The 16781-nt window shown below is 43.8% G+C and overlaps 1 protein-coding gene across 1 annotated transcript in view; it reads left to right on the forward strand.

Annotated features, from left to right (window-relative positions):
- LAMC1 (laminin subunit gamma 1) overlaps nt 1–16781 on the forward strand; it is a 121486-nt gene that overhangs the window by 80914 nt on the left and 23791 nt on the right. Inside the window, exons 4-13 of the mRNA XM_070768545.1 lie at nt 3098–3264; nt 5437–5625; nt 6440–6557; nt 6898–6996; nt 7083–7219; nt 7568–7690; nt 7782–7971; nt 8284–8396; nt 10789–11010; nt 11132–11320. Coding sequence (XP_070624646.1) covers nt 3098–3264; nt 5437–5625; nt 6440–6557; nt 6898–6996; nt 7083–7219; nt 7568–7690; nt 7782–7971; nt 8284–8396; nt 10789–11010; nt 11132–11320 — 1547 coding nt within the window. The remainder of the gene's footprint in view (nt 1–3097; nt 3265–5436; nt 5626–6439; nt 6558–6897; nt 6997–7082; nt 7220–7567; nt 7691–7781; nt 7972–8283; nt 8397–10788; nt 11011–11131; nt 11321–16781) is intronic.

The following is a 16781-nucleotide window of genomic DNA, read 5'->3' on the forward strand; positions in this document are numbered from 1 at the left end:
AGTCACTCAGTCCTGTCCGACTCTTTGTGACCCCATGAATCGCAGCACACCAGGCCTCCCTGTCCATCACCAACTCCCGGAGTTCACCCAAACTCATGTGCATCGAGTTGGTGGTGCCATCCAGCCATCTCATCCTCTGTCGTCCCCTCTCTTCCTGCCCCCAGTCCCTCCCAGCATAAGAGTCTTTTCCAATGACTCAACTCTGTGCATGAGGTGGCCAAAGTATGAGAGTTTCAGCTTCAGCATCAGTCCTTCCAATGAACACCCAGGACTGATCTCCTTCAGAATGGACTGGTTGGATCTCCTTGCAATCCAAGGGACTCTCAAGAGTCTTCTCCAACACCACAGTTCAAAAGCATCAATTTTTTGGCGCTCAGCCTTCTTCACAATCCAACTCTCAGATCCATACATGACCACTGGAAAAACCATAGCCTTGACTAGACGGACCTTTGTTGGCAAAGTATTGTCTCTGCTTTTGAATATGCTGTCTAGGTTGGTCATAGCTTTCCTTCCAAGGAGTAAGCGTCTTTTAATTTCATGGCTGCAATCACCATCTGCAGTGATTTTGGAGCCCAAAAAAATAAGGTCTGACACTGTTTCCACTGTTTCCCCATCTATTTCCCATGAAGTGATTGGACCAATCAACACATTCAGATCAGATCAGATCAGTCGCTCAGTCGTGTCCAACTCTTTGCGACCCCATGAATCACAGCACGCCAGGCCTCCCTGTCCATCACCAACTCCCAGAGTTCACTCAGAGTCACGTCCATCGAGTCAGTGATGCCATCCAGCCATCTCATCCTCTGTTGTCCCCTTCTCCTCCTGCCCCCAATCCCTCCCAGCATCAGAGTCTTTTCCAATGAGTCAACTCTTCGCATGAGGTGGCCAAAGTACTGGAGACACATTAGTGGATTCTTATTGAGCGTGTAAGTACAGAGCCCTATGACAGGCACTGTGAAGCTACTGAGAAAGTGCGGGACTGACACTCACCTTCTGAGAAGGACCTGACCTCTGGGATCCTGCAGATGAATGAGGCAGGCTCTGTGTGAACGTGTGAAAAGTTAAATGCTAGTACAGTCACATGCTTTAGATAAAGAGATGTCGTATGTCAGAGAATGCTTACAAGACAGTCAGGCTAGAGAAGCAGATCGAATCTAAGCTGGGCCTCGAAGAATAGGTAGGGTTTAGATAAGGAGAGAGGATGTCTGGGTTAGGTGCAGGAGGATGAACATGTCGTGAACAAAGGTTTAGAGTTGAAAGAATCTAAGTCTCCTTGATGGAAGGAACATCTTACATGAATTTGTAGAGTTGTAAACCAGAGAGAGTTTGATAGCCAGAGACCTCAGACAGTGGGCCAAGAATCTTGGACTGACTTCTCCTTGTATTAGCCTATGAAGTCTCCAGAACAGAAACATGATTTTTGTATGCTGTGTCCCTGGTATGGGATTGATGCTCAGGGGAAGCTGATGGAAGCTGTAACCAGTGAGAAACCATGTACTCTTTTGGAGGAGGGCTCTGATATCAGAACAGTAGATCAGGAAGGTGAGCTGCAGGCAAAGTGAAAGAATATGATTGAGAGAATTTTATATTCCTGTTATGATGCTGTCATCTAGGTGTTAGGTGACAAATGCCAGACACGGGGTGGTGACGACAGGGTGGAAAGGAACATTTAGGTGCATTTTGTGAAGGAAGAGTTATCAGGATTTTAGTCAGAGAAGATTTGAAGGTTTAGCAATCAGGAGAATGGTGATAACCAATTTATAACAATATACTCGAAGAAGATGAGCTCATTTGGCGAGATGGTGAGTTCAGGTATAAAATATAAAGCTGTAAGTCGTGGAGGACATTACGTTTGTGTAGCAGTCAAGGACAGAAGCTTGGAAGAAAGAGGCAAGCTGGGGATATAATTTGGGATTCATCCTAGTGCACTGTAGATATTTCAGAAGTGTTTGAATGTGTTATTAAGTGGTGCTTGAACTGACTGCTGTCTTTAAAGAGCGAGTGAGGGGCACGGCAGGGCAGCAAATACTCATGGGGATTTCCACAAGTCCTTAGTGTTCTAGTGCCTTCGTCTTAGGGATCCGTCAAGGATTCTTACCCCAAACAACCCGAGGGAGTGTCTACCAGAGATCCATATGGTGGTGTCGTGTCTGGCTCTTACTGTCTTCAGATCAGAATGCTTTAAAATCATGATGACGGATAACTGCTGACATTTATTGACTTGTTATATGCCCATATAATCCTGGGCACATAAAAAGAGTAACCTCTTGATCTCAGTAACTCTATGAAATAAACATTATTCTCATCCTTCTCTTACAGGTAAGGCACAGGTTAGGTTACATCTGTAAGTCACAGGCAGCCTGGCCTCAGAGTCCATGTTCTTTTTTTTTTTCAATTGCAGTATAATTGCTTCACAGTGTTAGGTTAGTTTCACTGCATGCAAAGTGAATCTGCCATATGTATACACCCGTGTTCTTCTTAACCACTACACTTGGCTTCTTCTTGAAACACACATTTCACTTCAGGAAAGGGTCCTACAGATGTCCTCAGAAATTGTCGGGGACTTTCTTTTTATGTCCAGTTAATGCTCTGCTACTGCTGCTGCTAAGTCGGTTCATTCGTGTCCGACTCTGTGCAACCCCATAGTGGGCAGCCCACCAGGCTCCGCCGTCCCTGGGATCGCCAGGCAAGAACACTGGAGTGGGTTGCCATTTCTTTCTCCAGTGCATGAAAGTGGAAAGTGAAAATGAAGTCGCTCAGTCGTGTCTGACTCTTTGCGACCCCATGGACTGCAGCCTACCAGGCTCCTCCATCCATGGGATTCTCCAGGCAAGAGTACTGGAGTGGGTGCCATTGCCTTCTCCAGTTAATGCTCTAGCCCCAGTTAAATAAAGCTACCTTTTTTGGTCAGAATTTTTCTTCATAACTAAAAACACAGCCATTACTTAATCTTGCTCAGTTCCTCAATTTACAGTTGTGCTTGGTAAACTCAGAAACATTCAGAGGTTGCTGTTAATTCTCCGTGAACATCCTTTCTCTGTGTCCAGTCAGCGCTTTCTAGTTGTTTCTTCTTTTGAGTGTCTCTTCTCTTCCCCAGGTGTAAATGTAACGGACATGCAAGCGAGTGTGTAAAGAACGAGTTTGACAAGCTGGTGTGTAATTGCAAACATAATACTTATGGTGTGGACTGTGAAAAGTGCCTTCCTTTCTTCAACGACCGGCCGTGGAGGAGGGCGACCGCCGAGAGTGCCAGCGAGTGCCAGCGTGAGTGCCCCGGGCTTCCATCTGCTGAGCTGTCTCTAGGACTTCAGGGGGTGGGGGGCGTGGGTGACTTCCTTTGATTCTTCCTTGAGAGGAAGAGCCTGCAAGGCAGTGCTTCTTCCATAATTTGAGTGTGTAGATATATATATATATATATATATAACCTGCATGCACGTCAGAGAAGAATTGTAGATGTGTGGAATTGGCCATAAACATAAACTTGCAGGTTTTCTATTTCCTTGAGGAGCATACCTAACAGAATGGGAGCAGCATGTTCAAGGTCTGGCCTTTCCTTAGTTCTAAATACTGGGCCAGTGTTGAGTTCAGTTCAGTTGCTCGGCTGTGTCCGGCTCTCTGCGACCCCATGAATCACAGCACGCCAGGCCTCCCTGTCCATCACCAACTCCCGGAGTTCACTCAAACTCACGTCCATCCAGTCAGTGATGCCATCCAGCCATCTCATCCTCTGTCGTCCCCTTCTCCTCCTGCCCCCAGTCCCTCCCAGCATCAGGGTCTTTTCCAATGAGTCAACTCTTCACGTGAGGTGGCCAAAGTACTGGAGTTTCAGCTTTAGCATCAGTCTTTCCAATGAACACCCAGGACTGATCTTCAGAATGAACTGGTTGGCTGTGTAGCCTACACTAAAATATGGTTTTTCTAGTCTTTTCTTTGTTGCTCTTTAAAATATTCTTCTTCCTTCCAATTCTTATTTCTTCAGACAACCATGGTTGTTGATTAACGTTAGTCAGGTGTGATAAGTAGCAAACTAAGACTCCCATTCAAAAGATTGTTTATCAAAATTATTTTTTCTTTATCTCTCTAGAGAGCGAAATACAGAGAAACTTTTGTACTGCCCTTGTGCCTAGGCGAGAGGCTTTGAGAGGAAGAGTAGATCCTAGTACTCTTAGGAAGAGAGAAAATGAAAAAAGATTATACATTGTGACTGTAGATACTTGTTCTTAAAATATGGTTGTGCCCTGTAGGGGCTATAGCTGCTTAACAGGTGACCCATTTGGTACCGCGGCTTCCCAGTAGATAGAGGCATCTAGTGCGTCTAGGTTTCCCTTCTAGTGGATTTACTTTCTAGTGCATCTAGATTTCCTGCTTCCTTTTACAGAGGTACGTATCGTACCCAGTATGGCTCAGATCACCCCAGTCTCTGTATGCAAGTAATCTGGCATTTTGAAATACATTAGTGGCTAATGTATTTGAATTGTCTGAGCCCTAAAATGGTAAACTGAAACCTGAGTATGAACTGATCCTTGTGCTTGGACTTGGTATTAAAATGAAGGATAAAGACTCTGAAAAATTGTAATTTGACTTGGCTTTTACTTGATGCTAAAGCTGAAACTCCAGTACTTTGGCCACCTCATGCGAAGAGTTGACTCATTGGAAAAGACTCTGATGCTGGGAGGGATTGGGGGCAGGAGGAGAAGGGGACAACAGAGGATGAGATGGCTGGATGGACAGGGAGGCCTGGCGTGCTGCAATTCATGGGATCTCAAAGAGTTGGACACGACTGAGCGACTGAACTGATACTACTATCTGGAGGTTCCTAAGTACAGGAATTAGTTATATTTTAAAGTGAAAGTTACTCTGTTGTGTCCGACTCTTTGCGACCCCCTGGACTATACATGCCAGAATACTGGAGTGGGTACCTTTCCCTTCTCCAGGGTATCTTCCCAACCCAGGAATTGAACCAGGTTCTCCTATATTGCAGTCAGATTCTTTACCAACTAAGCTATGATGGTACCATTTTTGATAAGGATGGACATTTCCTTGTAAGCTGATAACCTGACTATAAACACTTTATTGACAGACATACTTTTTTCGTTTTTTTTTTAAATGAGAAATGTATCTGGTAGTCATTCAACTACCTACCACCTGTCACAGCTCAGAGGTAAAGGATCTGCCTGCAATGCAGGAGATACGGGTTCAATCCCTGGGTCGGGAAGATCCCCTGGAGGAGGAAATGGCAACCCACCCCAGTATTCTTGCCGGGGAAACCCCATGGACAGAGGAACTACAGTCCATGGGGTTGCAAGAGTTGGACATGACTTAGCATCTAAACCACCACCATCTGTCACAGAGATGTGGGGGTTACAGTTTGGTTTGAGTCTTCTAAAATGCTGTTTGTAAAGAAACATGCATCTGACTTAACGTTTTGGCCAACAGCCTGTGACTGCAATGGCCGATCTCAGGAATGCTACTTTGACCCTGAACTATACCGTTCCACGGGCCATGGTGGCCACTGTACCAACTGCCAGGACAACACAGACGGTGCCAAGTGTGAGAGGTGCCGGGAGAATTTCTTCCGCCTTGGGAACAGGGAAGCCTGCTCTCCCTGCCACTGTAGTCCTGTTGGTAAGTGACAGCCAGGGTCTGCTTCAGCCTGATGGGTTGGGAGACAAAATAAGCAATTCCTGTATCCCCAGGAAATAAAGCTTTGTTTCCTTAGGATTCTCACAGGTTAAATGCAGAGAGTGAATATTGTTATAACGTGTGAATGATTTGGCATCAGCCTCAACTCTTTAACCAGGTGGAGCGTTTAGGTGATTTTCCGATGTGTATAAAACTGGGGTTGGCCTGAGTACAGGTTTTATAAATAATTAGCAATAAGATCATTGAGACCGTTTGAACTTTGACTGTAAAAGGTTGGTTAGCTGCTCCGTGAGTTCTTCCTTGTTAATGATTTTGTTTAGTCTGACCTCTTTGGAGGGCTAAACTCCTGCAGCATGTTGCTGTGTGTTCAGAGGAGCTGAGAGCTCTTAGTCTGTTCTACTTTTCCAGGAGTTTGAACTTTATTTGCTGTTCCTGCCTGTGTATACTTAAATTCTAGACACAGGACCTAAGGAGCCTGTGCTTGTCCACAGTGACTGATTTTGCTTGCAGTTTATCATGGGTACAGAGTTATTTGTTAGTATTTTTCAATAATTATGAGTAGATTCATCTTAGGGTGTATGTCTGGAAAGTTTAAATGTCATAGTTTAAAGGAGTATGGTTTTGAGGGAGTTCTGTTTTAAAATTTGATCTTTATTCTCTTGGTTACCATCTAGACCCTGAACACCAATCTACATACTGAATTTCAAGCATTGTTTTTAGTTACCAGTTTTCTTTCTTTGAGACATTAGTTTTACTTTCCTATCTGGTGGTTGACGTTGAGTGCTTTGTATTTCAGGTTCCCTCAGTACACAGTGTGATAGCTATGGCAGATGTAGCTGTAAGCCGGGAGTGATGGGGGACAAGTGTGACCGTTGCCAGCCTGGGTACCATTCTCTCACTGAGGCTGGGTGCAGGTAAGATTTTTTAAGGGGGCGGAATCCAGTTGTAGCTGACTCTTAGTAATAGATCTTGTAGCTTATCTGCAGCCATATAAACATTTTCCCCCTGTAATAATTATCACCAAGATTTAAGGCTTCTAGCTTAAAGGATGGTTTTGTACAGAGATGAAGCAATTTTTAATGTCTAAATGTGATGGGTGTCCTTGACTGAAATAAAATCCAAATACAAAGATGAGTTTAGGATTCATTTTGCTTTTTTATGTATTTCTTTTTTAAAAAAAAATTTGTTAACATGTAAAACAAAAGACTGACTTGGAGCGAAATTTCTTTATCCTCTTATTTCATCGTTTCACAGGCCATGCTCTTGCAATCCTTCTGGCAGCATAGATGAATGTAATATTGAAACAGGAAGATGTGTTTGCAAAGACAATGTCGAAGGCTTCAATTGTGAGAGGTAGCTCATTCTTTCTCTGGCTGTGTTGTGTCTTCTCTCATATTTCAGATACAAAAAATACCTGGTTGTATCTTAATCTCTTTCAGATGCAAACCTGGATTTTTTAATCTGGAATCATCTAACCCTAGAGGGTGCACCCCCTGCTTCTGCTTTGGGCATTCTTCCGTGTGCACAAATGCCGTTGGCTACAGCGTTTATTCTATAACCTCCACCTTTGAGACTGGTAAAGTAGACCTTTCCTTTAGTCCCCTAGAACGTGAAGCCTAGGCTTACAGTATTAAAAAAGTCAGTAACTCTTAAGATTTTTTGAGACTATCAACACTTTTTCTTTTAATGTATGTGATTTTTGTTTGGCTTTTAATTTAATGAAAACATATACAGATGGTTTTAGAATTTACCTGGGAGTATAAATGTTATATAAAATAAAAATACTGCTTCAGAGGTATAGCATATATAGGTACTGTTACAGCCTCCATTTACTCAAAAACTTTGATTGATGACTTTCTGTACATTTTGTGGAATATAGAGGACCTGAATTCAGGATGTTTGTGTTTTCATCCTCCGCTTGTAGATGAGGATGGGTGGCGTGCAGAACAAAGGGATGGCTCTGAAGCATCATTTGAGTGGTCCTCTGAGAGGCAGGATATTGCCGTCATCTCAGACAGCTACTTTCCTCGGTACTTCATTGCCCCTGGTAAGTAAGGCTAGGAAGCCGTGTGGTGTGGTGTGTGATGGTGTTTATTCCTGACCTCACGTTCTTGCTCACCATTGTGTCTGCCTTCCAGCAAAGTTCTTGGGCAAGCAGGTGTTGAGTTATGGTCAGAATTTCTCCTTCTCCTTCCGCGTGGACAGGCGAGACACTCGCCTCTCGGCAGAAGACCTGGTGCTTGAAGGAGCTGGCATGAGAGTGTCTGTGCCCTTGATCGCTCAGGGCAATTCCTATCCAAGTGAGACCACTGTCAAATATGTCTTCAGGTAAGACAGTTCGGTTTATAAAATCTGACTTGACCAGAATTATAAAAGTGGCTTCTTTATCTAAGCGCCTCAGGCCTCAAGGTGTGTATTAAAGAAAAACTTTGGGGTTCTCGATGTGACTTTGTAAAAGGGAACTTTCCCCTTGATTACCTGTACCTTTTCCAGCGGTATGGTCAAACCAACAGACTAATCTCTGAGGTGGTTAGACCAGCAGAGCAGTGCATTGTGGGTGGCATGGATGACTAAGAAATACTTTCTCAGCACCCAGAATTGTCCTTACAGAGGTTAACGTGCCCCTTCCTTTTTCTCTAGGCTCCATGAAGCGACAGATTACCCTTGGAGGCCTACTCTTACCCCTTTCGAATTTCAGAAACTCCTGAACAATTTGACCTCTATCAAGATTCGTGGGACATACAGTGAGAGAAGTAAGTTATGATGTAATTAAGACAATCAATTAAAATGATTAGGAAAAAGGATCCATAATCAAAAGGTTATCTCTATAAAGTCCTGATTATAAACCTGATCCTAAAGAAGTGATATAATAAACTTCCTCATCATACATGAATTGTGTATAAAAATAATGCATTTTGAAACGTCTCTTGAGGACCTGGAGAAAATTAGACAAAAATTAGTAAATGATGTTGTCTTATAATGGGTAAGCCTATTGAGGTTACATTATACATATAATTAGATTTTTCTAAGAATCCCAATATAATTCTACTGGCTCACATTATATAACCTCCATTTCTTTTTTACTTCTTCCTCTGTAATTATCAAGCCCTTTTAACTAAATCAATTATCAAGCCCTTTTAGCTAAATGATGAAAAGTTAAAATTTACTGAATGAACATTTGTTACAATGTTAGATAAACAAAGCTGTTTTTAAGTGTGCCTTTAAATTGTTTTCCTAAAATTTTTTAGAATAAAGACCTATTTCTGTAGAAAGGTAGAGCTTGCTGGGGGAGAGGAATCAGAGCATTGGAGTGGCATTGGCAGTGGCATCAGCAGCTTGGCTGTGTTGATTTTTGAGGTGCCTGCATGAATATCCAAATGAAAATGTCTTATAAGTAGTTAGAAATATGGATGGGACTTAGTTGGGACTGGAGATTTAGAATCAGAGTTGTCAAAATATGGGCAATCATTTTTAAACTTGGAAATATGACAAAAAATGTAAGAAGAGAAAAGAAGCAATCCTGGAAACATGGTTATTTAAGGACCATGATCTGAGACTCAAGAGAAAAAAAGAATTTTAAGGAAGAGGAATAGTTAACAGATTGAGAAAGACAGTACAATTGGATTTTGTTATTTGGCAACTAAAGAATCATTGGTGACTCTTTATTTCAAGAGAAGTGTTGAAACAAGTTAGATTGCAGTGAATTAATTAAATCACAAGTACATTTGAAGATGGAGTTGGAAGCACTTTAACAGTGGAGATGTCTTTCATGATCTAATGTTGAAAAAACCCATAAATATATTAAAAGTTAAACTAAGTTCAAAGCAAAAATAAGAGATGTCCTTTAGCCTCAGGTTGTCAGTTTCTGTATAAACAAGTGATATTTCATAACATGGGGAGATTGAGTTAAAAGATAAGACTGTAAGAGATAGGAGTGGAATGAAAATTAAAGGGAAACGTGCTGGTATCATAAAAACTTGGCCCTTCCATACGATGTTCCTTTTGAGCCTGTCGCATGTACTGTTAGGCTGGATAAACCTTTGAGCTAAACCAATATAAGGCTTTCTCTATTTTTATTTTCTTTTGAAAACAAGAAAGTGTTATGATACATGGCGTAATGGCATAATGGCTTTGGAATAATTATGTTTGTCAAAGTAGCCCTGATTATTCGAACTTGTTTAATTATTTTTGCTATTTTATGCAGGGCAAAAAATACAGTTGCGTGGTCCTTATTGACAGGTGCTTTCCCTGCTTTCTAAGCCTTAAACTCTATGATCAGTGCCTGCTTTTGTGGCAAAAGAACAAAAACATGGCTTCGTGGCTGTGGCCTTAAACTCCTCCGTTCCCACGTTCTTCCTTCTGTCTTTTCTTGCCCCAGATCATTGCCCAGTGCTTTTCGTTTTTCACATTGGTGATTGGGTGCATGTGCTAAGTCACTTCAGTCATGTCCAACTCTTTGTGACTCCATGGACTATAACCCGCCAGGCTCCTCTGTCCATGGGATTTCCCAGGCGAGAATACTGGAATGGGTTATTGTTTCCTTCCAGGGGATCTGATTGGGAGAACTGTAAAATTGAAATCTCTGTGTGCATGTATGTGTGTATAAGTGTGTGTGTGTGTGTGTTTAAAAAATAAAAGTTTGGTATACTGCCATTCCAGATACCTAGCACCAGGTACCTGGAGAAGGCAATGGCACCCCACTCCTATACTCTTGCCTGGAAAATCCCGTGGACGGAGGAGCCTGGTAGGCTGCAGTAGATGAGGTCGCTAAGAGTCAGAAACGACTGAGCGACTTCACTTTCACTTTTCACTTTCATGCATTGGAGAAGGAAATGGCAACCCACTCCAGTGTTCTTGCCTGGAGGCTCCCAGGGATGGGGGAGCCTGGTGAGCTGCCATCTGTGGGGTCGCACAGAGTCGGACACGACTGAAGTGACTTCGCAGCAGCAGCAGCAGCAGCGTCAGGTACCACATGATTGCTCTAAGTGCTGTTTTCTAGTTATCTTCTCCAGTAGATAAATTAAACTAATGGTTGGCTGTCTCTGAAATTTTGAGTCTGGTTATCCTTTAGTGCTGATGACTTTTCATGAAGTTTTGGAAAACAGAAGCCAGTCCAGCGATCCTCTTTCCCCCAACCACACACAGGTGCTGGCTATTTGGATGATGTCACCCTGGCAAGCGCTCATCCTGGGCCCGGGGTCCCCGCAACTTGGGTGGAGTCCTGCACGTGTCCCGTGGGATACGGAGGGCAGTTTTGTGAGGTGTGCCTCTCGGGTTACCGAAGAGAAACGCCGAGCCTCGGCCCGTACGGTCCCTGTGTGCTCTGCACCTGCAACGGGCACAGCGAGACCTGCGACCCTGAGTCAGGTGAGAGGACGACCTTTGGGGACGGCTAGACCTAAGCTCTCTTCAGCAGGCGGCTCAGAAACGCCCGCTGTCTTGTTTGCTTGGACGCTCGCCTGTCTTCTCACACCTTCTCTCCAAATAGGTGTTTGTAACTGCAGAGACAACACGGCCGGGCCCAACTGTGAGAAGTGCAGCGATGGCTACTATGGCGATTCAACCGCAGGCACCTCCTTGGATTGCCAGCCCTGCCCGTGTCCTGGGGGCTCCAGCTGTGCTGTTGTCCCTAAGACACAGGAGGTGGTGTGCACCAGCTGTCCTACCGGGACTACCGGTGAGTCGGCTCTACCCACAGGAGCACTTGGGAAAGAAGAGCTTTGGAAGTTGTTAGGATTTTCTGGTTTGGTTCCGTGACTAGTTTTCCCAGCAGCCAAAGTTTTGTCGGAAACAGGTTTATTATGGATTCATAAAATGCATATCTGATATTAATAATAGCTGACATAATATTTATGGCCAAGTGCTTTTCTAAGCACTTTAACATATGCGGCCTCATTCATGCTCACAGCCCTCCGAGATAGCTTCTTGTATTATCCTCAGGTTGTTTGTTGCTGTTTAGTCGCCAAGTTGTGTCCGACTCTTTTGTGAATCCATGGACCGTAGCCCACCAGGCTCCTCTGTCCGTGGGATTCTCCAGGCAAGAATACTGGAATGGGTTGCTGTTTCCTCCTCCAGGGGATCTTCCTGACCTAAGGCTCCAACTCGAGTCTCCTGCGTTGGCAGGCAGATTCTTTACCCCTCAGCCAATATTTATTTGGTCGCATCGGGTCCTCATTTCCCTGACTAGGGATCCAGTCCACGTCCTTGGCATTGCAAGGCAGGTTTTTAACCACTGGACCACCGGGGAAGTCCATCCTCAGGTTACAGCTAACAACAGAGGCACAATTAAGTTACCTGTCCAAAGATGGATGGCTGGACATTGAAGGAGCTGGAATTTCAGCCTAGGCATTCAGGTGCCAACGATGATGATTTACTACAAGATACTCTTTCTTATAAGATGTGATTCAAAACTTGATTTTCAGTTTGTGAGGCCGCCCGGGGATTCTTGATGCAAAGTGGCATTTTTAAAATTCTTAAAATTTTTTCTCTAAATCGTTGTTTCAAATGTATCAGAGCCCATCACATTTAGTTAGGAATAAAATATTTTTATAGCTTTGGATACACCTCTGTTCCCATTCTCTGCGTTTCTTTCTTTTTGATAAGAACACTGAAGTAGATCTTTGCTGGCGGCTCCAGGAGCTGCCTGTGCTGGTTGACAGAGGAGCCTGGGGCTCACCGGTGACAGTGCCCCTGCTTCCACTGACTGGAGCCTCTGTGTAATAAGAGAGGTTCTGGCCAGCCGGCCAGCCTTTGACTCCACTATAAGCTCTTTGTTCAAAAAACATTGCTACAGAGCGTGAACATAAACAGAACAACCGAAACACTGAGCTCATAATCTGCATCTCTCTTGTCTCATCAAAAACACTCTAATTATTGGGAAACATTAAAACACTCCACCTTCCTTCCATTCCTCCCCCTGACCCCACACCGAGTGCCAGGCAGTGCCACACAGGGAGAGCCAGTCATTTGCTTAAGGCAGTTGAGGAAATGAGGAGTAGAAGTTAGTATAGAATTTCATATTTTTAACTTTTCTTTTTTTTTTTGTTTAATAAAAAACCAAAACAGTGGCCCAGTAGAGTCTCTCACAAATAGACTTCTCCAGCCTCGTTCCCCACCACCGGCCTCTGCACTGGCACCCTCTTCCCAAGCCCCCCTGGGCTTGTCTTCCCACAGGTGCACCCGACCCGCCCGCCATGAAGTATTGCTCATGAACTAGAATGCTCACCCAACTCTCTTATCCAGATCTCACTTTTCTTAGCCAGCTCCTAACTGTTCTGTGGGTTGAGTTGAATCGTTACTTCCCCAGAATGGTTTTCCTCAGTAAAGCCTCTCTCTGCACCTGCCCCAGGTTCTTAGGACCCTTTACTCTGCTGGCACAGAGTTTAGTAAGTATCTCACGTGTCTACATGCAGAAGCATTTAACAGAGCATTTTGATAAGAGATCCCTCTGCTCATTGTTCTTTCACTGGTCAGTGAACTGAACAGTTAAGCATCGTGGAGTCATTCTCATGTCTATACTAAATAGTACAGACGGTGAAGTAAAAGTATTGGGGATGCTTATAGAAAGATGGAATATCATATAGGAGATTTGAGAAAATGTTGTATTAGTCACTGATTAAATGCTTCTCACAGAATGTTTGTGAAATATACAGCTGACCCCTGAACTGTATGGGTTCAGGGTTCAAATCACAGGTTTGAACTGCGTGGGTCCACTTAATGCAGATTTTTTTCAGTAGTAAATACTGCAGTACGACAGTCCGTGGTTGGCTGGATCCATGGACGTGGAATTGTGAATGCAGAGGAACCACATAAGGTGGGGGCTGGAATTTCAGAACTTATTTGTGGATTTCTGACTGTGCAGGGCAGCAGTCAACCCCCCCCCCCCCCCCGCCCCCGCAGCTCCTTGCATTGTTCAAGGGTCAACTGCATTTGTTTTATGAAGTATCACCTGGATTGAAGTCAATGATCTATAGCAATTCTTGAGGATGTTAATTAGGATATAGAAGTCTGCATGAAACCAGCACAAAACCTGTAAAAAAAACACAATATTATCACTCTTTATTTTCCTACATTCTGCTTTGCTTTTTATAGCGCTTTTTAGCTGCTTGATATTTTTATGTGTATTCATTTGTTTGTTGCTTATCTCCTCCTTCCTTCCCCAGAATTAAGGTCCTTGAAGCAGGGACTTTGCTCTGTTTTATTCACCTTTGTATCCCTAACACCCAAAATAGTGTTTGGCACATGTGTTTGTTGAATGAATGCGAGTATCTATTAAATAAATGAATAGAGGTTGCAGATGCAAAGTAAGACGTTCCTCATTTAGAAGACTGTTGAAGAATATGAATAACTGATGATAGTCACTGAGATCTTCGTGCATGATTCACTTCTGCATTTAATACTTAAAACGATCTTTTCAGGTAAATTAATAATACTAATCTTTTTTCAACAAAATTGAGTGCATGGCTTTGGGATTATGAAGATGAGTAAAGGAGGGTCCCTGCTCTCCAGGGTCTAAAAGTGGAGGGAAGCACAGAGATCATTTTCATACAGTGTGGTTAGTTCAGATAAAGAAATGCACTCAAGAATACTAAAGGAGAAAAAAGACACCTCTCCTGGTACGGGAAGGATAATAAGAGAAGTCTATAAATTGCCCAAGTCATGTAAGTAGTACAGTCTGGATTTGAACCTACATCCTAGACTCTGAAACTAAGGGGCAGGCTAGCTATAGCTTTGGAGGATATTTTGCAATGAGAGCTTTTATGGGCTACCATGTAGCTCTGTTTTGACTTTTCTAGCAGATTCGCTAAGAGTCAGACACGACTTAGCGACTTCACTTTCACTTTTCACTTTCATGCATTGGAGAAGGAAATGGCAACCCACTCCAGTGTTTGTTCTTGCCTGGAGAATCCCAGGGACGAGAGAGCCTGGTGGGCTGCCGTCTGTGGGGTCGCACAGAGTCGGACACAACTGAAGTGACTTAGCATAGCATAGCATAGCAGATTTTTCAATTGAGTTTGATTCAGGGCAGGTTTTAAGACACTTGAATGCGTCTTTTTGGCTGCGTCGGGTCTCAGTTGCGGCGCAGGGCGTCTTTCATTGCAGTGCACGGGTTTCTCCCTGGCTGCGGTGCATGGGCTAGATGGTTGCAGCACAGGGGCTTAGTTGTCCCATAGCATGTAGGATCTTAGTTCCCTGACCGGGGATCAAACCTGTGTCCCCTCCATTGGGAGGCAGATTCTTAACCACTGGACCACCAGGGAAGTCCCTAAGACATTTAAAATATGGATCATATCTAAACTAGCTAAAGTAACTGATGAAAAAGCAGAACTGAAGTACTGTCTTAATCCTATGCTGGAGAAGGATCTTGTTCCTGGAAACTGTTGTATTTACCTCGAAGGCAAAAGGGCCCCTAGCTTCCCATCCCCTTTTAACATCCTGTTTCTTCACGTCCTGCCCCATCCCCAGCTAGATCTTGTTACCTCATCAGTGGTCTCTATTTGCCAGATGCAGTGGTAAGTTTTCTGTCCTTATCTGACCCGGAGTTTCAGCAACACTGGATACTGTTGACTACTCCCTTTGCTCCAGTTTCTCCTCTTGCCTTTTGTGACTCTTCCCTCTCCTTGGTTGTCTTCTCCCTTTCTTCTCTTCTTTTGGGTCTCCCTTTGATCACTTCTGTTTCTTAGCCTGGGGTTTTCTTGTCAACTTTATCTGTATTCTCTCCTTAGGTGAACACCTCTCACCTTGAGGCTTAAAAAACCCCTCCTTGCCTACAGCTGGAAAATCCATGCCTTCAGCCCTGACCTTGCTCTCTCGAGGGCCAGCTACCTACTTGCTGTCTCTACCTGAATGGTGGGAAGGGAGCCTTCCATCGGCCCCTCCATATCTGTTCTCTGTGCTGCTCCACCCTGATGACACCTGTGTGTGCTACCTCACATGGCCACCTCCACTTGGTGGGAAGCACATAGGAGATCAGAGAGGAAAAGAGGATGAGGGCAGAGTATGTATTCCAAGGCCCCGTGTCTGAAGCGTCTCTCGGCTCTTGGCAGGTGACCTCCAAACAGCTCTTTCTGATAAAGTTAGAAACTATTAGGTTCTGGTAACTGATCACCCCCTGAGGTCAAGGTTATGGACCTCTGCGTTACTATCCCAAGTACTACTGTACTTGAGATGTCTCAGCAGTCTCCCCTGCCTTCTGTAGATGCTGTCTTTATTAACTCTGCTCCAGTGTTGCTAGTTTGAAGGTGCCAAATATTTTCTGTTGTGACTTTGAATCAGACAGCCAAAGGGATCTCAAATTTAAGCAAATCCAAGCTAGGTCTTTGATTGTCTTCAATTCTGACTCTGTTCTTTGAAGGTGCCAAATATTTTCTGTTTTGACTTTGAACCAGACAGCCAAAGCAATTTCACATTTAAGCAAATCCAAGCTAGGTCTTTGATTGTCTCCAATTCTGACTCTGTCCCTTCCCTGGTCTTTATCTCCATCCACCTATTTCCTCGAGCTAAAATCATAGGCTTATCCTTGATTCTTCTTTCTTTCATTGCCCAGGAATCAGCCAGAAGGTGTTAGTCTCTCAAATCTGCCCACTCACTCTTTACCACTTTCACTGGTAACCACCGTGTTCTACACCATCATCGTCTCTTACCTGAGATAGCTTCCTAATTTGCCGCCATGCTTCACTCTGCTCTCCTACAACCCATTCCCCACACAGCAGCCAGAATAATACTTTTAAAATGTAAATCAGATCTTATCACTTAGAAACACCACCCCCACCCCCCAAATAGTATCTCACTGCACTTTAATTTAAACCCACTTTTCTTACTGTGCCCTACCTGGCTGCTGTTACTGCTTCCACAGGCTCATCTTGCTTTTCTGGAACATTCTTCCCTTGAATATTATCATTGTTTAGTTCTTGTGTCTCTTCATTGTCATCCCAAATATCTTCTCTTACAGAGGAACCACCCAATATGAAGTAGCCCTTGACCTGTCTCTCTCATCATATTTTCTGTTTTAACTTTTTTATGTGTGTCAGTATCTGATGTGGTCTTATATATTTGTTTGTGAACTCATCTCCCTCAGGGGCAGCACAAGCCTTGTGAGAGCAGAGACCTCATCCACCCTGTTCTCCACGTCATCCTGG

The sequence above is a fragment of the Bos indicus genome, chromosome 16 (assembly GCF_029378745.1).
Source record: "Bos indicus isolate NIAB-ARS_2022 breed Sahiwal x Tharparkar chromosome 16, NIAB-ARS_B.indTharparkar_mat_pri_1.0, whole genome shotgun sequence".
NCBI lineage: Eukaryota > Metazoa > Chordata > Mammalia > Artiodactyla > Bovidae > Bos > Bos indicus.